At 41.6% G+C, this 22596-nt stretch overlaps 1 protein-coding gene across 1 annotated transcript in view; it reads right to left on the bottom strand.

The window, feature by feature from the left end:
* The window catches only part of FAM149A (family with sequence similarity 149 member A), a 29259-nt gene that overhangs the window by 1753 nt on the left and 4910 nt on the right, over positions 1–22596 (bottom strand). The window contains 11 exon segments of the mRNA XM_082863870.1: positions 776–854; positions 2296–2416; positions 5123–5332; positions 5798–5901; positions 9359–9513; positions 10569–10759; positions 11343–11513; positions 12185–12310; positions 13635–13777; positions 16009–16147; positions 16433–16543. Of these exon segments, the coding sequence (XP_082719996.1) occupies positions 776–854; positions 2296–2416; positions 5123–5332; positions 5798–5901; positions 9359–9513; positions 10569–10759; positions 11343–11513; positions 12185–12310; positions 13635–13777; positions 16009–16147; positions 16433–16543 (1550 nt within the window).

Raw genomic sequence — 22596 nt, 5'->3', positions numbered from 1 at the left:
GAGAGAGACATTGATTTCTCATAAGACTCAAGACAGCATTTTCTTTTTTATGAGGGTGAGGCCCTAAATTAGGAAACTTTGGGCATTTTCTCCCTTAAGATTGTGCAAATTAATAAAAAGAAACCTCAGCCAAAGTTGGGGTTGGAAAGCCAGTAGTGGGAGCTCTCATGCCCTGCCCACCACTCACCCTTAATTACCCCACCAGGAAGACATCAGTAACTGACTGACCCCAACAGGAAGAGACCACCTTGCTCTCCCAAACAGGAAGCGCAGCTACATTCCTGCCCCAGCAGGAGGAAGGAAGACTTCCTTCTTGCCCAGCAACAAGCCCAGCCAATGGAAAACCCGGCAGGTCAGCCAAAGACAAGCTGTCATCACTTGAGCTTTTACCTTCCTCCGATGAACTTTCCTTTTTTCCTTGCTGACGATCTCCTTTCCCTGTCCTGCCTTCCTTTTATAAAAGCCTTCCATGCCCTGCAGCTCCTCAGAATATCTCTGTTTGCCACATGAGATGCTGCCCAATTGATTCATGAATTGCTTACCAAAACCACTTCCATCTTCAGATTTACTCAGTTACTTTTTGTTTTTTTAACCAACAGCAGAGAAGTGCTTGTCTTTGCAGTTTTGCTCTTTATGGAGATTCCTGAGATATAGCCATAGATGACAAACTCTTGGTCAAAATTGTCCTCTCAAGGTCGATAATCTCCAATTTCTCTTTCCAAAACTTGAAACTTCACGTATTACATCATTTTATTTGTATATGGAGAACACCGACCTGTCAAAAAACCTTGACCTGTCCATGTGTGACCAGCAAATTCCCTCAGTGTCAATGAACCTTTTCGGGGTGTATCTGACTGTTAGAAGAAAAATAAAATGAGGGATGAGTTTTATCGTTTCAAATATTTTTAAAAACGAAAGTTATGGTTAACAGAGAACCGACCCAAAATGTATGGGATGTGCTGGGCTTGAAAACTGTTCCTTGGCCAGAGATCTTTCTTGAAGGGGTGATCTTTCTACACGGACAGGTACTGTGCTCAACACATGTTTTTGTGGATGCCTTCCTCTGAGCTAAATGAAGGATGATATGCTCTTGTTTAAAATAAATGCAATCCTTAAAAAGACAAAAGAAAATCTACATATGCTTCAATCAGTCGCTCGTTTATCATTCATTCACTCGCTTATTTGAAAACTTTTATTTAGATATTACTAAGTATAAGGTCCACTAAACACACCTATCAATTTAATTATGTAATTGTAGTTTTTAACCCGGTAAAGTGGTAGGGCCTTAATAAGTAAATATGGATTAAAAACCTTAACTGCATAAAATTCTTAATATTAAACTATGACAGAAATGTTCTTCTGCATTTGTGAAGCATCTGACTTTTTTTAAATGTGATATATGACTGCTTTTAGGATTCCACTCTAAGCCACAATATTCTAAAGTTAAATATTAAAGCTTTGCAACTCTTGCCTTCTAAGAATGAGTTTTACTGTTATATTCAGGGAGGCAGAAGGAATGCGAGAGAAAGCCCTGCCTCAGCTGGTTTTTCTCTCCCTAGGCTTTATGTTCTCACACTTGGGGGTCTTCTGTGTTTTATAAAATAGACACAAGTTACTTGTATTGGAGTGAAGTGAGCAGTCATTATAAATCTGGGGGAAACCTGGTTAGGCTTTCTACCAGCAGCATACCTTCCCCAGACTTTCTGTGGTCGCTTGGCTCAGTTGAGCCTGGGTGAAGAAGACATTATGCCTACATTCCAGTGAACATGGCAAAGATTAACTGTAAAAATGAGAGCTGGGAAAAATGGCAGGGTATGTTACTGTGTTCTTAATCTATGCCAGGCATTATTTAACATCTATAAATTCATTTAATCCTTATAACAATTCTTTGAGGTAGGAATCATTATTGCCCTTTTATAAGTGAGAAAATTAAGGCTCAGGGAGACTAATTGGAAGCAAATCATATGAAGAGTTTGTGTGGCAGGATTCAAACACAGATCTGCCTGTCCCCTGACGTAATCTTCATGCTATTTTCTTCGCTACACCATCCTGACCGTCAGATATGGCCTTGACACCTGGACTTTCTGATTTAGTTCGGGCCGTGTTTTTATTTCACAAAATATTGAATTAATCCTCCCACCTCCTATAAATTCTCACAAGCCAGTTACTTTCAAGAAACAGATCATGGAGACATTTTATGCTACCGTGTCCATGTGGAAGTGTCCAAATTATGTTTGTTTGTTTTTCAACAAACAATGTAAATGGTGCACTTAAATATTAAGAAATCTGTCTTACAGAAACAGGACGCCATCCGGGAACTGCCATATTCTGCTCCCCAGTCTCTGAGCCTATTGGTGGCAACCTGCTCCTTGAGGTCTGAACTGGTGGGGAGGCCGTGCGGTCCACGCCAGTTTGCCTGTAAACACAACAACACCTGAGCACCCAGGTACAGAGACGGACAGACCTTACCGCGAAGCTATTAATCACAACCTGCCTCCCAAAGGAAACGCCAAGTAGGATGAACTGAGTTTCTACAAGATGGGCAGGGGACTGAGTCCCAGCCCCAGTCACCTCTGTGTTTAGTAAGGACTGTGAGCCTGTATTTACTGAGTGCTCAGCTGTGCTAGCCCCTGCGCAGAACACGGAAGTGTTTGAATATCTAGTTCCTCTCCTTAAGAAGATTACAAAGTACTGAAAACAAATCAAGTCATTAGATTACAATGCAATGCAGTTGATATAATATAGTGCTACGGTGTCTGGTTCTGAATACAAGCACTGTAGAAAATTTAGGGAATAGAGCAATCAATGAAGGATAAAATTAATTCTCAATGTGCAGGGCCTAGATGAGGAAAACCACAAAAATTTATGTAAGGTCATAAAAGGCAAAATATGTTCTCTGATGGGAAAACTTAAGTTTTGTGAAAATGTCAATTATTCCTACATTTTTAATAGATTTAATGCTATGAGGTCCAATGTGATACTTTTTTTTTAAATTTGACAACCAGATTGTAAAATTTATTTGTCAACATGGGTGAGTAATTTCAACAAAGGAAGAGTAATGATGATAAAAGACCTTCCCTACCACATATTAACACTGAAAAATTAAATTGTCTAATTTGTGCACAAGAATAGAGATGGATATTCTAGAAACAGATTCTAATTCATTTATTTATTAATAATAAATTCTAAGGTTTACAGGCTGCAAGGAAATAGTCTTGTGGATTGCTAGTGGGTCTATAAATTGGTAGAACCATTCTTAGAAGAACTTTGGAAAAATATTTCAAGAGCCTTAAAAATATCCATAACCTTTGACCTGGTAGCTTTACTTCTAGGACTTACCACCAGGAAACAGTTTAAAGACATCCTTACTAAAATTTATGTAAGATAACGTTCACTGTACAATATAATAGTGAAAATATAGAAGAAATGAAAATTTTCAGTAATAGGGCAACACAGTAAATTATTATATACCCACATAATTATATTTTAGTCATTAAAATCATGCTTTCAAAAATATCTGGAAGGGCTTCCCTGGTGGTCCAGTGGTTGAGAATCTGCCTGCCAATGCAGGGGACACGGGTTCGTGCCCCGGTCCAGGAAGATCCCACATGTCGTGGAGTGGCTAGGCCCGTGAGCCATGGCCACTGAGCCTGCGCATCTGGAGCGTGTGCTCTGCAACGGGAGAGGCCACAACAGTGACAGGTCCATGTACCGCAAAAAAAAAAAAAAAAAAAGTACAAAACTCTACACTATATTAAACTTTCACAGGTGGGGGAGGAATTAGAAAAGATACTCTAAAAGGGCTTTTTAGCATGGCAATAATTTTAAAAATGTTGAAAGACATGGATCTACAAATAGGGAGAGGCCAGGACAAAACAGGAAGGGAATGTACAGTTGGAGGTATCTGAATTTATTTCAGTAAAAAATAGAAAAGGTTTTTGATGAAAGCCTGACAGTGGAGGCTGGGTGGGCTGGGAGGAAGAGGAGAGAGCCAGTAATGTGCTATTGACACGGCAGAGGATGACGAAGAGGGTCCCAGGTGGCCAAAGTGACATGGAGGAGGGAGTGAGATCTTGAAAGAATTAACAGAGCAGACTCAAATAAAGCTGGAAAGAGCACTTCCGACTAGTGAAAGAAACGCTGACTTATCATAAAGCTGTAAAGGGTGCTATGGAGTGCATCTCGAAGGAGTCCAGTCACTCGTTAAGCACTGGCAGCTGCTTACACATCCCCCCCGCAGGGGGACCTAGATGCGGTCCCTGTAATAACTCCCTCCCATGCTGCAGGAAGCCTGGTGGCCCGGTGGTCCAGGGGCTGGTCTCCAAAGCCAGGCAGCACTGTGGGGGAGTGATCTTTGGCCAGTTATTCGACTCCTTTCAGCCTCTGTTTCCTCATCTTAGATTTGGGATAATGTGAGTACCAACTCAAAGGTTTGTGGTAGGTCACAAATAAGATAAATGTGATTCATTTAGCTAGTGCTGGGAACATGAAAGCAGTCAACAAACACTGGCTGTTGTTAACACAAGTATTGCCTCACACTTGAGTGAGTGAGAAAACTGGAAAGCTCCTTCGTAATTCTACAATAAAGGAAGAGACAAATTCCTTTCTAATAAGGCAATGATTTGATGTTGATCCCTAAGGTGAAAAGATTTTCTGAAATTCCCTACACAGAATGAAACTCGCCCTTCAAGATAAATAAAAACTAATGGGTATATGTCCCTTTTATTTTAACAGCATCTTATGTACATCAGTTTTTACACCTCACAATGAAAGTATTAATTGTGTATATATAAAAGCATTAGCTAATGATTAGTTTTACAGACTCAGCCATTGAAACCCATCTGAGACCCTCTCCATCAGGAGTTTCATTGCGCTTAGCTGCCTGTGCTGCAGGTACATGGCCTGACTTTATATTCTAGTATCTAGCTAATAGCTAGTATCTAGTAGTAAGTATACTACTGGAACAAATTCATGTTAAATATCCAAATAACGAGCTACTTAGAAAACTGTCCACATAAGATTTGACAGGGGATCCTTTGTCCAGAATAAACCATAAACCCTAATTGACAAGCATCTCTGTCCTCCGTGACCTTTGTTTTACCATCAGAGAAACAAGACTTACAGTTTCGTTCCCCTAAGAACTTCATCACTGTACACGCTGGGGATTTTTATTCTCTGTGATTCTGCGGTAAGAGAAGGCAGCCTCCTGTATGCCGGTGTTTTCTTTGCAGAAGTCTGTAGTCCGCGAGCCTCCAAGATCCTTGCCAGACGGTGCTGGGCTGAGGCAAGAGCACCGGCCCCTAAACCCAGTGATCTGTCCTCTTGCTCACTCCTGGGGGAGGGAAGTCAAGTTCATTACTCACATGTAAGCTCTATGCATTTGCTCATTACTAGGCTTTGTCTAGAACACAGCCTGGCACATAGAATTTAGTCCTATTTGTTGAATGAATGGACAGACCAGCATTTCCAGTTCAATTTTAATTTCAGTGAAGGATCATTGACAGGGGGAAGAGATCTCATTGTTTTAAGTCTCTCACTGTTTGTAATCAAACCGTATAGCCCACAAGATTAAGAATTCACAGCTACAGTCCCCTTATCGGCCCCAACCTAACAGGAATTGTTTTGTGGTTGTCATTAGAACAGGCTGTTTTCATTCTTATGCATTGGCTGTTATGTGCTCAGACACACCTGGAGCATGGGATTAAATGCAATTCTTATCATCTCGTCCTCAGTGGTCTTTAGTGGTCGAGTGTGTCCAGCGCAGGGAAGAGGCTGGGTGATTATTTTTTATACGTACTGTGTTCTATCTGCAAAATAAGTAGGTCTCTGCTGAAGTGGTTTTGCTTGAATTGTCATCACACCATTCAAGTCACTATAAAAATTATTGGAGAAGCGATGAATCTGAGGCAAGTGAAAAGAATAAAAATTAAACAGCACCCAGAGCCGTTGCAATTACGATGCCTGTCAGGAGCCCACAGGAAACAAAGGGCAGCCTCAAACTGGCTAACTTGAGGTGCATTTAATAAAGGGACCATACTTTCTAAAGACGTGTGAAGAGAAATGAATAAGGAATGAGCAATTCCCCAAGGCTTGTTAACAGTAGGGACACATTACCACACCTAGGCTCGGAGCAGCAAGAAGTGAGGGAGAGGTTTCTGGAATCTGGACCGGGTAGCTGATGGAGAAATGCCACCAACCCACTGTGACCTGGTAGAAGGGCCAGGAGGAAACAAGCCAGGCCTCGTTCTCCTCCGTGCTCTGGCTCCCAAAAGCTGCAGGGCAGGGAGCCCTCTGTTCATTTGCTGTGTGTTCACCTTCACCAGGGTGAAGAGGGTGGACAGAGAGTCTGGAGAAGCAAAGAAAAGGTGTCCCAGCTCCCACTGGTCAGCTTGTCTGGCACCTCTCCTCCGACCCAACCCTTCACAGCTCACCCCAGTGAGCTTCCCGGACCAGCTCCAGAGCCTGGGAAAACCTGAGACCAGAGTCTGACAGGCTTGCATTTGAATCCCAGTTCTTAATGCCCCCTGCTTGGTCATCTTGGAAAGATTTTTAACTTCCTAATCTTTACTCTGGGCGATAATGATTCCTACTTCATAGAGTTATTAGGAGAATTCAATTCGATAACCTTGGTGAAAGCATGAAGTCAGGGCTAAGTAATTATTAATTTCCTATTCCATCCCGTAATATGACCAACTAGGATTTAAAATAATATATAGCTTCAGGCAAACAGGATTTCTGAAACTAGAATTATAGTTCGAGAAAAATGTGGCACCCCTAATCACATTTTCCTCATATTGAATATATATAGAAGTAAATGTTAGAGGAATAAAGTAAGACCTACTGTGATTATCACTAAAATGCTTTGACTATTTCAAAATAAACTCTACTAGTACTTTACTTTTACTTTAAACTTTGTTGCCCATTCACTTTCTTTTAACTTTTATCCAAATGCAAACAACCAAATAGCCGTAAAAAGCATTTTAAAAAACCATAAAAAACTGTAAACACAACAAAATATCTGTTAAAATAAATCCTTAGGTTTTAAAATCTCTGTATTTTTCAAGTGTATTTATATTGCCTGATAGTTAAATGTTCTCTTCTAGGTTGTCATCAACTGTTCCCTTATGTGATTCATACTTCAATATGAAAAGTGAGCAACACTGTTGAGCCTGTCAGAGCAGTCTAAAGAGACCAAAAGTTCATTAAACTGGTAGCAATTCCAAAAGTTTCTTTTGAACAGCACGAACAAAGACTAATTGTAAGCCCTTAAACTAGAGGGTAAAACAACCCTATGAGATATTTCTGTTTCAATCCACTGCTCCGTGAACCTTGGGCCCTATTGCTCCTATGCTGGGTGCATATTTTCGCCTCTGCCTTGTCATCCTCCCTTTTCTTTTTCAGCTTAATAAATCTTGCCTGTCATTTAGGATTTAGTTCATGTATTACTCTACTTTGAGAGGGTATGCTACTTTCCCTCTGAGCCCCACAGCATTAATGAGCTAAAAGACACCTAATTATAATATAATAAAATATGATCTATAATTAGCATCTGATTATAATAATCAAAGCTAACACTTAGTCTGCTCTGTGCCACACACTGTACTAAATGTCTTATCTCCTTTAATTCTCATGGCTTCCTATTTCATAGATCCTGTAGATAATGGAACAGGCTTTGAAAGAAGGGCAGATTCAAGATCACAGAGTCAATAGCTTGTGACATTGGACTCCAAAGTTGTAGTCTATATCCAAAGCTCAAACTCTCATCCACTCTAAACATATCGTGTGTGTGTGTGTGTGTGTGTGTGTGTGTGTGTGTGTGTGTGTGTGTGTGTGTGTGTGTGTGTGTGTGTGTGTGTGTGTGTGTGTGTGTGTGTGTGTGTGTGTGTGTGGTATTGTTTGGTATGGCTTGACTCCCTCCAACTAACTTGTACGGACCAGGAATCCTGTCTTATCTTTTTTCTGCTTCCCCACAGCAGACGGGCTGTGCAAACATAAAGTCCAAACTCCTGAAGGTCTCCCATAAGCAAGCTCATCCTTTCGAGCCTCACCTTCCACGAGATCATTTTTTTTCTTTTTAATTATTTTATTTATTTATTTTATGTTTGCCTGCATTGGGTATTCGTTGCTGCGCGTGGGCTTTCTCTAGTTGCAGCGAGGGGGGCTGTGGTGCATGGCCTTCCCATTGTGGTGGCTTCTCTTGTTGCGGAGCACAGGCTCTAGTAGCACGGGCTTCAGTAGTTGTGGCTCGCGAGCTCTAGAGCACAGGCTCAGTAGTTGTGGCGCATGGGCTTAGTTGCTCCATGGTGTGTGGGATCTTCCTGGACCAGGGCTCGAACCTGTGTCCCCTGCATTGGCAGGCAGATTCTTAACCACTGCGCCACCAAGGAAGCCCCTCCACTAGATCTTTGAATAGGGACACAATTCAAGAAAAATTTATTGAGTTCCCAGTATATACCTGTGTTAGGAGCTCTCACATATTTATATGGTTTTATCCTCACAACAATCCGTTTCACAACATATTATTACCCTCGTTCTATAGATAAAGAAACTGAAGCTTAGAAAAGTTAAACAACATGTCCAAGATAATTCCCCTCATAGGTCTCTTGATTCCAAACGCCCTGGTCTTGCCACAGTGACTCTGCTTGTCCCAGTATCTCATCCTCTAAGCCTCAGTCCAATCACTGTTCCCCTCCCTCATTCCTCCATGTGGGTCTGAATTGACCCACTCAGAATTCCTATCCAGGAAAGCCTACCCATTTCTTCATGTTTCTGTTCAAATTTCACCTCCAACCAAAAAACATAAAGCCTCACTCCAGGCAGAATAAATCATTTTCTCCCTGCTTCTCCTACAACTCTTTTGCACAACGCTCACAGAAGACTTTGCATCTGACCTGTATCATACTCTTCACTTTACTAGGTCAGGGAATATGCTGTGTTCATCTTTACATCTCCTTAAAACACCTAATACAGTTCACTTAATACAAACTCAATTAATGTTGAATGAACCCAACGTATACTCATTGATTGAGTCTTTTATCACTTTGGTGGGAGGACAGGAGAACATCTGTAACCTTCAAATTGGCTAGAACTATTGGGGGAAAGCATTTTTTTTCTCCAAAAATATGGAAACAGCTCTACAGTTCAAAGCAGGTGGAAAGTCTCAAATCTGAGTGTCCCTACTCTATCAAAGAATCTGGTGATTCTATTCAACCCCATGAAATAATTATTTTTAAATTTTAGTCTTATTGGCCAACAGACCCAAATATCTTGATAACAGAATTTAATAGAATGGCACTCTTGACAAACTGAGGCCAGAGATATAAAGATTGAAGGAAAGAGAGAGTGGAAAAGCATCTACCTGAGATGGGTTAAGATGAGAAGCCAGGGATACACTTCGAGTTTCAGAACTTCTGGACGGGGGAACACTGGACACATCAGCATTAATACAGGAAATGACCATAGGTGGCGATTTATTCTCAGCTACTTTCAATTTTTCTTTCTGTTTTTTTCCTTCTGCCAAAGAAAAATCAATATTATTAAGAAAAATACTATCAAATACATGTACTTAAAATCCCCTGTTCAAAGAGAATTTGTTCTTGAGATACCATGAGTCTGCTGTGGCTGCTGAACCTTCCAATAGAGAGGACAGACCCCACAGAGCAATGGGCTGACACTTTTCCAAGAGCATCTAATGAAATGACTGTCATTGCAGTGGTACATAGAAAAATCGGGATTATACACTGGGGCAAGAAGGATTCCTGGTACTTTATCCCAATTAATCCCCTTGATTGGAAGAAGTAACATTTAATTAAGTAAAATTTAATTATTAATATTTAATGATTATTTCCCTATTATACAAATTGGTTAACACTAGTCACTACTGTCCACCACTGAAATTTCCATAATTTGTTTCTGCTCAGTTTCAAGTAGTTTAGAGAACATTTTATACAGGTAAATGAACTGATTAATAAATTAGCTTTGTTTACATTTTATTTTATAAATAATGTCATCTATAGTTAAAAAACAATATCCCATTATTAGAGATTAGTTAGGTAATTTTTTTTTTTTTTTTTTTTTTTTTTTTTTGCGTTACGTGGGCCTCTCGCTGTTGTGGCCTCTCTCGCTGCGGAGCACAGGCTCCAGACGCGCAGGCTTAGCGGCCATGGCGCACGGGCCCAGCCACTAGTCAGCATGTGGGATCTTCCCGGACCGGGGCACGAACCTGTGTCCCCTGCATCGGCAGGCGGACTCTCAACCACTGCGTCACCAGGGAAGCCCCAGTTAGGTAATTTTTTTAAGCCAGAATTTAAAAAGTGACTTGTAGCTTCTTTCTTGTGTATTTCTGTGTTTTTTTCAGGAATGCCTCTACCTCATTTTTATAGCTCAAAAAACGAGAATGTCCTTTATGGAGTGATTAAAGCTCACTTGTGAATAAAGGTAGAAAACCCAACTTCCCTTCTCACCCCAGTCAGGTCCTAGATTTGGCCAAACTCGTGGGGCAGAAAGCTGAGGAACAGAAATTATTTTTTCTTTTCATTAGGTCAACTTATTAAGTACAAATTAAGTACCTGTGAGTGTAACTTCCCAGTTTTTTCTAGTCAGCTTTTCCAGTATTTCCACCACAGCTGTCCAGATGTGATCAAACACTTCTGCAGCCACCGCGTCTCTGACACAGTCATGTGGGGAAATAGGAGGAAGTCCGTGCTTATGCCACGTCCTGTGGTGATGAGCTGGGTTTTGTTCAAGACAGTCCTCGTCACTAAGGACAAAACCCATTTTCATCACTAAAGTATCAAAGGTTGAAGTTCAAATAATGCCACCTATCTATCTATCCAACATGCACGCATATATATACATCGTACATATATAAATAAACCTAACATTCTTTTTTAAACAGCACTTTGCTATTTTTTAATGTATCAGCTTTCAATCAGGAGGCAAATGTTTATTATGCAATACTGATCACTTTTGTCTAAGAACCAAATAGGCATTTAGTGCAAAGACTGGACTTTTCCCTTTGCCCCCATGGGTGGCCAGGTATAGGGCACCTGGAGCCCCGGGGGACAAAGGCCGCTAGTTGCCTTTCCACTTTCTACAACATGCTGAACACGATTCTTGTTTTCTGTCTGAGCCACGTTGTCAGTAAGAAAGGGAAACGCTGCTCTAGCATATCTACATCCTGCCAGGAATCTAAAAGCTTTGGGGAGCACGTTACTCTCAAAAGGATGGAAAATCTTTTGGATAAGTGAAAAATGCACAAAACACTAAAGGAGCATATAATCAAAATACATGCCCAATAAATATTGTTGTACTAAGTCAATATCAAATAAAATTCTATTTACTCTTCTTTTCTGTCAAAAGCAAAATACTCTTCAATCTTCCCATCCACATCATAAACCTCTTCTTCCAGGGATGAACGTGCCGTGAGGTCCGCAATCCCTGTGCCAACAGGACCTGGCAGGGTGAGGGCTGAGAGTGCCGCCGGGACTATTTGAGAGCCAGAGATGCACAGCCTATGGGGAAAATCAGATTCTCCGTGAGGGTTTGCAGAACATCAACAATACAATGTCTACATGATCGTGGTAGGTCTTTAAATTATCCATAAAGCCACAGAGTCCCAAATTTTAAAAGTCACTAAATATTACATTTTACAGAAGTCATACACTTAAAAGCAACATTTTGGCTCAGACATCATTCAAATTTTTAAGGGCTTCTTAAAAGTCTAAATTATTCTACAAGCTTGTATCCTCTTTGCTGTAATGAAGGGATATCATGGCACAGTCCCGAATATGTGTGAATGGCATAGAGGGATTTACCAAAATCTGTTAGTGAGCAAAAGAAAACGGAATAGAGCTTTATTTATTCTGTTACTGCCCTGTGGCTTAGGATCCATCACAATAAAGCAGTTTTTGATTTTGCATCTAGGCTGCCTTTCAGAGTCTTTGAAACAGTTTAAAAGTTAACTCCCTTGATATTTGTATTACACACACACATACCATCACCATCATCAACTGCAAATCAGAAGCATCTTGCGTAAAAAAAAAAATGCTCTGTACCTGCCCTTCATTGAAATCAACCATCTTCCAAATTGTTGGAGCCAAGGCTCATGGCTCAGATAGACATGAAAAAGTATAACTAAAATGCAATTTAAAATACTTTTCAAAAGTAACTTCTAGCAACATACTCTCTGATGTTGCTGCTGGGTTCACAGTCGTCAGAGAAGGGTCTGTGGACGGCAGAAGCAGGTTTGCTGCCCTGAAAATGCTGGACCCCTTCATCAGTGGGCAGGACAAGCTGTCTTCCTAATACTCTGCAAGTGAAAAAAAAGGAAACTAATATTTTTGATTGGAAAGGGAAAGATGTTTTGCAATTTTAAAAGTTGGGTAATGGACTTCCCTATAGTATTTTGAAGGAGCGTGTATGAAGTGATAAGGTAGACATTAGTACATGAGCAGTGTAACGGGATCACAGGAAAACCACAGGCTTTGAGGGAAGAGGACAGACATTTCTTGCCATTGATGAAGGGACCTGAGGCAAAGTTTTCAGGCTCCCTGAGCCACTGATTTCATCAGTTCGATTTTGTATGCAAAGTAGAATAATAGTGCCCTTGTAGGACTAACGAGTAGCTGATAGATAATGTAACCAGATTCAGACAACTAGGGTAATGCTGGGCACACAGAAGCTCTCTATAAATGTTAACTGATATATACATAATGCAGAAAAATATGTAAATATATACACTAGGCTTACAGTCCTTGTCATCTTTTCTTTTTTCTACCCTCTCCTCCTTCATTTTTATCTTAAGTATGTAAGACAACACTGAAAGAAACAGATCTGAGCTCCTGGATTTCAGGCAAGTGCATCATGATGCCTAGAAAAGTCCGTATCCATCATTAATATCTAGTGCACACTAAGGCAGGGGCTTACAAAGGACTGGAGAGGAAAAATAAAAACCTATTCAGTCAAGATTTTTAAAAAGTTACTTAGTTGAGGTAACCAGAAAACCTATCAACATTTGTATGAGTGTTCTAATTTATTCTCCCCAGATATAATATAGAGGAACTTCAGATAACTGACGTGGATTATTTTTTTTCCCTCTAAGTAGGTTTGGCTGAGTAACTGAAGGAAGAACATCTTCCCTTTTTACTCATCTACATCTTTCATCTTTGATATAAAAAAAATAGATGATCCTTCCTACATAAGGAATCTTGGTGAGATGGTCAGATTCACCTATCCAATCACTCAGCAAATAATCACTCTGTTCACCTCCCCTGCCCAACCCCGCCCTGTGCACTGCTCTCAAGGGCAGATACATGTTGCTCACAGACTAGTGAGTGTGAAGGTAAAGGATAACTCCTGCCCTTCTTCCATTCTCGCATTTGTGATGCATGCAGTGCCTTTCTGGGGATGAGCTACATTTGCTTCTCACAAATTAAAATGCACTTGAGTATCGGAATGTCTCCAGATTTCCTCAGACACCATTGCAAAGGCGTGATTTCTCAGTAAAGGACATGTGTTCCAGATACATATTTTGACAAGTGCTTTTACTCAAAATATACCCAACTTATTCAACAGGTCAAGAGTGAGCGGTTCCCAAACACATTCTGGAGAATTACCATGAACAATCCCCTTACCTCAGATGGAGGGACCTTCTTGCCCACTCACTGCATTCAGCCCATAGATTCTGGGTCTGAGGGCTTACTTTCCCTTCAAATAACATTTCCTCGACCTCCCAGAATAACTGCTGTACTTTCTGTGCATTGGCTTTGTCAAACTCCTAAAATAGAAATGCACATTTAGTTACAAGACCAAAAGTTGTAAATACGGGCTTCAGAATCAATGATACTTACAAATTTATATAGGAGGGAGCCCTCCCAAATATACCAGGGCTCCAATTTTTACTCTTCTGAAAAATTACATCCCACCTTGAGACTCAGTTTCCTTAACTGTTAAATAGAGATAATTTCTAGTACTAGAAATTCTCATAACTAGAGTTATGAGACCTATTCAAGATTGTACATAGACATAGTTTCAGGTATGAACATACATATTGACACACACATTGATAATGACAGACACACACACCATATATCTAAGCACTTACACATGCACACATATATGCACACAGACATGTGTCCCTCATGTAGCTGGGCATGAGACACCTAAGTACATCTGCAAATTACAAACTTTTTTTTCTAATGAAAAGGAAAATTATTTCGTAGAAAGGGCCATTCACTTTCTTTTAATCAAGGAAACAGAAAAAGAAACCCACCTTAGGTATCCTAAGAGATGTGGTTATTAGGGCGGGGCCAGAGCATTCGTTTTTCTTGTGTGGCCTTAAGAGGTTCTTGGGCTATGGCCACAGTGAACGGTCAGTGAGAAAACCCTCCAGCCTTTCCATATATTCTCCATGATGGAGAAGTAACAGACCTACCGTCTCCACAGCCAGTGAGGAAAAAATGAACATAACTACAATTGGAAGAGCCAACACTGTACCGGGGGCTGCAGGGCAAGAGCCCTGTTCAGTTTTCTCCCCAGGGGCTGGGGGGTGGCAGGTGAACCTGAAATCTAACCCACAACTCAGAGCGACCAAGTGCGTACTCAGCCTGACATACCTGATGCAAAATGGTCAATTTAGGTTGATTTTCACAAGACTTTTCATAGATTTCCACGGCAAAAATTCGATATTTTCCATGTTACTTCTTCCCCCCAACTGATAACAAAATAGATTCCCAGACTGCAGGGGAGTTGAATTACCCCTTTTAAAATGAAAATAAGGAGAAAACTCAGAAGAATATTTGCCTCCTACGAGGGGACTGGGTGGCTGGAGTGTGGAAGAGGGCTTATTTTCATTTTTCGGTCTTTTGTATTTTGTTGCTTTTGCAAATATTACCTATCAAAAAGTAAATGAATGTTTTTAGATTCAAAGCAAAATTTACTGTCTAGGGGCTGGAATAAATTCTACACATGGAAGGCATAAGACTCTCTATGGATAATTACCTGAAAATTTGTACCAAAGGAATCCCAGAATTTGGACTGTATTGCTTCATAAAGCAATGGTCCTCAGCCATCTTCCCGTCGGCACACTTTTGACCGAAGAGCCAGGGCGGCAGGGCGCGGGCGTGAGGGTGCGGGCTGTTCATCCCAAGTGACAGAGTCCCATCCTGTCTGAAAGGGCCTGACTCACAGCTGGCTCCCCTTCAGTCTCCCCCCGCAGCATGGCCCTCTCCCTCTGGCCCCTTGCACAATCGCTGCTACAAAACCATCCCTGGGAGCAGACCCCCGCGCGCCATGCGGGTAAGAGCGGCCTTTAAAGAAGTAAATGAAAACCAGAACACAAACAAGAAAGGGGCAGGACTTAGAACATCCAAGGAGCTCCCCTGGGGACTCGTCCACAGCCACAGGGGCCTCACCAAAGCCTGTGTCTGCGAATTCTCACCGACGCTTGAGGGTATAAGAGGTCGGCCACCGTGCAATCACAGAGATCTGAACAGAAGCCTAGGCTGCAGACTTCAAGTCCCACCCAGCGGAGTCGCCCTAAAGGGTTACGGTTAACATCTTCCAGCTAGCGTTCAAAGTAAAACATCTGGCTTAGAATATTCAGGGGAAATTCCCTAATCATGGTGATTCTTCTTCTTTACGGCTTTTATTTTCCCCCAATTTTTCTCTTACTCAAGCCCCTAATTGTCAGTCTCTCCTGAATCTCCAGCCATAGGTATTATACAAGAAATCATATATAACAACCTGAGGGGGAGGGTTGGGAAGTGGAAAAAACAAAATTAACAACATCTAAGACTCTGGACTATGCGATTATGGGCAATTTTTACTTAGAGTTTCTGTAATTTCAGTTTTCATGTGTGACATGTAAGTGCTTTTATATTTATGTATATGTATGTGTGGACTAGGTAATGCTTTTAAAATTGGTAAAAAGATTTTTTTTTAAATAAGAAAGCAAGTCATCATTATAAGTTATAACCATGGGATTATCCAAAATTTTGTGAGACATACATCATCTCTCCAAGAGTAAATGGAGCTCCTCTCGGTTGATAAGCCTGTGGTTGAACTCTGTGTCCCAGACCCAGACCAGGAGTCGGGAGCTTCTGTGGGCATGGGGTTTCCATTTGATGAAAATGATGACACGGATTCACTGTAGGAAGAAATGTAACATAAATAACATTTACTGAGAAGAGGTCATACTGGGAAGTGGCTTGACCTTGTGCCTACTTCCTCTTTCTTTATTTAAATATATTGGTTAATTTTCACAGTACACTGATTTAAAAGATTTATACAGTGCAACATTTCAGTTGGCTAAAAATAAAGCTGCTAATTTTACTTGTGGAGATTCATGGCCCATCAGTGACTTTGTTTCCCATATTCACTATGGGCACATTTTCATTCTGCAGTCAGACACATTTAACAGACTAATTCTTACCGGGTATATTTATCAATGGCTTTCTGTACATTTCTTGTAAAATGTGTAGGTAAAGGATCTTTGCTTTTCACAGCAAAACTCTGCTTTCCAGATCCTTCTGGCAGTCCTCTTCTGAAAAAATAAAATAAAATATGAAAAGTATCTGTAATGTAATAAGTGTATTCATTAAGACATTTAAAATTTCCTTTTGTAGAAAGTTGCCCCTCTCCTCCTACCATGTCCCCCTAAACACACATGTGTGTGCACACACACACCCCACACACACCTCATGACACTGAGCCTAGTTCCCTACCATTTTTATTTTTCTTAGAATCAAGGTTGTTATTAACCTACATGAACTGTTATGTAAACTGGGAAAAAAACAACTTCTTGTGACTCAGCCAGACTGATAAAAGTTGCTCCAAACCTAGGTGGAGCCTCACTCCAAAACTCGGCAATGGAAACATGAGCTAGATTTCAGCTCCCTCGTACCCCTTGACCAGGTGCCCTGGAGCTTGCAAAAGCCAACCAGGCTTGCACGAAAAAAACTCGATAATTCCTTATTAATTCCAAAATATATCAACTTCGTTTGAATCACTAAACACATAAAGAAATAAAAGAAATGACTGAAACACACAAACAATGACTCACTTTAGTTTGGCATTCTAGCTTGGTTTGTAGCGAGTTTTAAAATATTAAGAGTAATGGAAAACTAAAACAGAAGAAATCTCTCAATTTTAAATAAGGCATTAAACCTGGCTTGTATAGCCCAGTTAGTGTTAATCATTAAAATGTCCTTTCATTGAACCTTTTAAAACATTTACTTCCCTCTAGTTAAATACCTTCCTAACGTTTAACAGTAAACAAGTTCTGTTCTTTTATAGAAATAATATTTTCCCATACAAATAACTTATATTTTATATTAACTTAAGATATGATAGTCATTTGGGGAAAAAATGTCAACTTTCAATATTTCTAACAGGGACACCACTCATTTAAAAAGTTTGCTTTTGCTTTCAATTAAATGGTACCTAATTTTCATCATTTATATTTCTGTATGTAAATAGTTTTAAAAAAATATTAATCAGAGAATCAGTTCTGTCCTTAGTTGTATACCTACAGTACTCTACAAAAAAGATAATTTTTAAAACAAATTAATTACTATAAACAGAGGTGAGCGATCATATAGATATCTTTACAAGAGAGAATAACAGAATTATAGGATTTTTTTCCTCTCTTTAGTGCTCAACAGTCATAAGTACACCAAGCAATCCTGAGAATAAAGCTGTTAAAGAAAGGGTAGCAGAGAAAAGAACACAGGACAAGCTTTTATGCCAATAAATTGCTTTACCTCTAGCCCTATTCAGTCATTTCCACGTGACTCTATAACTCTAGATAAACATAAAAATGCTTATGACATTAAAAGAGGCAATCAACAAAAAATTACATCAAATAGATCTGCTTTGAATGTTACAAACTATATACTGGTATATGAGTTAATTTGCTTGTTATTGAGAAAGAATTTTAAACCTCAGGGTGGTGAATTAGATAAAATACTGTTCTTTTGTAATATCCATAGAATAATAACATGGATTAGAATCTTGCTCTGCCACTGACAGGCTGTGTGCTTGAGAAGTTACTTCTCCAGTTGTTGTGAGACTTAAATTAGATGAAGTCTGTAAAGTGTTTACGTAATCAAGCCGGGTAAATCAGGTTGCTTTCACTGCTATTATTGCTGGCATATGCCACACGATGAAAACACCATTTTCTTGGGTTTTTTCCACCTCTCCCGGCATTTCCTATCTCTCTTGGGACTTTAGTTTTTTATTGGGATGTTCCTGATACTTTATTGTCTTCTATCTGTAGCACTTAAAATACTGCCTGACACCTAGAGGTGCTCTCTGTTTATTGGAAGAATCACTAGGCAAAGACTAAATTAGTACCTCAAACAAAGAGCGTGCTTTGGCCCTCTAATTACTCAGAATGTTCCTGCTTAATACAAAAGATGACATGGTGACTGGACATGAAAATATCCTCCACATCCAAGATGTTGCCAGAGAATTTTTCATCCTTTATGAAGAAGGAAGATCCACAGCTCTTAGCGTAGCAGATCTCTCCCAAAATGACTTTTTATGGAGTGTCTAATCCACTCACATCCACCTTTCTTTCTTTGAGCTTCTCCTCTGCCTTTTGTGCAACTTGAAAGCTAAATTCACTAATCAGACTCAGGCCAGTTTGTTTTGTTTTCAATGAACAATAATTTCTTCCTTCAGAAAATTCGCCATTTTCTAAGGGGGAAAAGGGGTGACTTTTCAAACTAAGAAGAAAGCTGTTTACAGAATGGAAGAAGGAATTCCTCTCTTGACATTGTAGCATATCCTTGCGCAGATCAGCATTCCTACGCACTTCAAGGTGTAGCTGAGGACAGAAGGTCTTCAAGACTCAGGGATGCTGGGTAGGGGACGGATTACCATAAAACAGATGCCTGAAAACACCAGCTGCCTCCACACCGTTTCTCCAGCTCTTTTCTCCTGGGCTCTTCCCTGCCTCCTCTCCTTCGAAGTCCCTATACTTCTGTGGAATGTCTTAAACGTCAGAGTTCAGCTTAATAACATATACGTTTGACCACAAAGTTCAGAGGAATTCTGAAGAGGAATTTGAGCCCAGTAAACTCAATGACTCTCCAAGGTCACAAAGCAGATAGGGCTGCAGCTGGTTCCAGGACCCAGGCCATCTGATCTCCATGTCTCTCCAGGAACCACATTACTGACATTGTGAATGAAGAACAGAATGTATAGAACTTGCCTTTTTTCTTTTTACGTTTTGTTTTGAATCTTGTGGTTTCTCTGTCCTCTAACCATGCATTGTAGAGTTATTTCAGGCATAATATTGAACATCTTTAATTCCCTGTAACTATCAACTCATGTAATCTATAGAGTCTAGGAAAGTATACACAATTTACAGTATGTGTCTTATAAATATCTTAAAACTTGAAAGTGCTGGGATGTCTAATAAGCTTTTATTACATAATACGTAGACATAACAGTTTTACACTAGTTCCTGTCCATACGGCTTACATTTTAGAGATGATAAAATGCTGGTAGTCGTTAGGTTAAAGGCTGTTCATTTCAGAACAGGATCTGGGTTTTAGGGTAGACTGAAGTGCAACCACCAAACTATATTGCACTAATTTGTTGGTGCATCAAAGTTAAATTAAAGCTCAGTCTCAATCTCCCCGAGTCACTCCATTCCAGTTGTCAAAGAAATTACTAGATTATCTACTTTTACTTTTTAAAAGTTGCCTCTTGATAGCCCACAAACCTCTGCCACTTTGCCCTATAGAAATTCAATTATTAGGGACTTCCCTGGTGGCGCAGTGGTTAAGAATCCACCTGCCAGTACAGGGGACAAGGGTTCGAGCCCTGGTCTGGGAATAGCCCACATGCCGCGGAGCAACTAAGCCCGTGCACCACAACTACTGAGCCCGCATGACACAACTACTGAAGCCCACGTGCCTAGAGCCTGCGCTCCATAACAAGAGAAGCCACCGCAATGAGAAGCTTGCACACTGCACAGCCCCGAAGCAACTAGAGAAAGCCTGCGCATTAATGAAAACCCAACGCATCCAAAAATAAGTAAAGTAAATTTACTTTAAAAATGAAATTCAATTATTAAACAGTGATGACAGCTTTCAAATTTTATATTTCTGCTTAAAAAGATTGTCTGAAATGAGTACTGCATTCTGAATGGGTTGGAACGCAGGATGGTAAGCCCTGACTTATACAAGCTCATTCTAGAAGCAACCGAGGCTCCCAGCTCTTGGGACTGAAGAGAAGTCATCTCAGACGCCACGAACGCTCCGGAGGGCTTGATGGCGTCAGCACGAGATTTCAGGAATGGATGCAGGGAAACAGACCAGATGGACTCTGACTTTGCAAGCAGATAAAAATCACGCTTGTGGCACAAAAAGGTAACACGAAGGCAAGCTCATCCCCCCCCTCCCCGCCCTTCCCAGATCAGGACTCACCCAATCACCATCAGCCCCAGGTCTGGGCTCGCGTCCCACGGGCCAGGCCCAGAGCCCCTAGGCCTGGGCGCCGCCCGGCGCTGCCACGCCGAGCCGGCCCCCTGCAGGCGGCGCCCCCGCGCCCCCGGGGCCCGGGCTCCCCGGCCGCCCAGCCCTGCGTCCCCGCCCGCTAGCCCTGCACGTGCGGCGGCGGCACCGCCGGGAACCGCGAGTCTTGAGCGGCGCGGCCAGGGGCGCTCCCAGCCCGGGCTGCGCGGTCCATGGGCGTGGTGTTCTCCGCTCGCCCGGCGCTGCTTCCCCCGCCCCGGCTCCCTCGGCCCCGAAAGCGCCAGATTCCGGCGCGGCGCGGCGCGGCAACGCCACGCCTCCCGGCCCACGCCCTTCCCTCCTCCTCCTCCGCTGGCCGCCGCGCCCCTCGCTGGGTTCGGGCTGGGCCAGTCGGAGGTTCCCCGCGGCGTCCCCTCTTCCGGAGCCTGCCGGCGCCCCCCACTCCCACCCGCCGCCCTCTGCCCTCGGTCCGCGTCCCACTCTCCCCGGATCCCGACCTCCGGAAAAGCACGCCGTGCCCCCTTCCCGCTGCCAGGGGCCACATTTTATAACCCAGTGTCCTGAGCTTTGACCACGGGCCACTAGGCCTCTGGGCACCCGCCGGCCCCACTGCCCTCTCTGGGCCTCCAGTGCGCACCGGTCTGGCCTTCCTACCCCTTCCCCGGGGCTACCCAGACAGGTGTTTGCTGTCCTTAATCCTTTTAAATAGAATTTGAATGAACCGGAGAAATACAGACAATTTCACCTACCCCCACCCTCCCATCGAAGGATTCCTAGTTGGGCGTGGCGGGGGGGAGGGCAGGGAAGTAGAGGGAGGTTTAAAAAAAATTCAAGTCTCAGCCTGTTAAATGCAAGATGCTAATCTGATTAACAGAAACTCTAGGTCTACTTAGGCACCGAAGATTTGCTTCCGATGCCGTCCTGTCTCTCCCATCTTCAAACAGATGCTTTATCTATACAGTCCAATAACTTTTCTACAAACCGGAGAGTACACCTGTGTTTTGGTTTATTAATATGTGCTTGTTTCAATCTTGAAGTCATACAATAATACCAGGACTAGAGTCACCAGATTCTATGCCGTGAGATAGCAAAATGGCCAAGCCACCATTTTCATAAACTGAGAGAAATACGGGTGAGTTGGCTGAAGTAATACACATTTTCAAAGTAACATGTCCAAGGGCAGACACCACCTGTCGCGTGCCTTTTCCCAGTAAGAGATTCTTAATAATTACAATGAATAAAGGGGACGCTGGAACACAGTCCAGCCTGCTGTGGGCATCCATTCTCCTTTGAGATCTAAGGCCTTCTAAATCTGAATAGGTACAAAGAAGCCCACCTATTCCTCCAGCTCAGCATTTACAGAGGTAAACCATGCCTATTACATTTAATAGTGAAAAATCCAGTTTATTTATTTTGAATCTGACTCTTAATGGACAACCCTAAGATGATAATAAGAAACCAACTACCAACAGCAAAACAATGATCCATTTCTTGAACTACGGATACTAGGGTCCTCACCATGTTTACAAATCATCAGCTTTAAAGTGGTAAGTGGTTATAAATTCTGAAATTAATGATACATACATATGTATATATATGTAGGGTGTGTATGTGTGTGTGTGAATCAGGAAAACTGATGGTACCTAAAATAAACACATACCTGCTAATACTATTTATATGAAAGGAGACATGACAGGAAAAAAAAAAAAGTAAAGAATAATATTATGGGGCTTCCCTGGTGGCGCAGTGGTTGAGAGTCCACCTGCCGATGCAGGGGACACGGGATCATGCCCCGGTCCGGGAAGATTCCACATGACGCGGAGCGGCTGGGCCTGTGAGCCACGGCCGCTGAGCCTGCGCGTCCGGAGCAACGGGGAGAGGCCACAACAGTGAAAGGCCCGCATACCTCAAAAAAAAAAAAAAAAAAATTTCCTATAAATTATGGATGTTATAATTTTTAAAGTGTAATGAAAATAAATTACTAGGAAGTAAAATGGAAAATAAGATACACAAAATACAAATCCAAAAGTTTGTTATCAGTCAACAGACATAAAGTTACTCTGTCAATTGCTATAAACTTTTCTAAAGACTTATCCTCACTTTCTGTACT

The sequence above is a fragment of the Leucopleurus acutus genome, assembly GCF_964270905.1.
Source record: "Leucopleurus acutus genome assembly, chromosome: 21".
NCBI lineage: Eukaryota > Metazoa > Chordata > Mammalia > Artiodactyla > Delphinidae > Leucopleurus > Leucopleurus acutus.
Note: the sequence above shows the minus strand (reverse complement) of the source record. Positions and strands in the feature narration are given on the sequence as shown.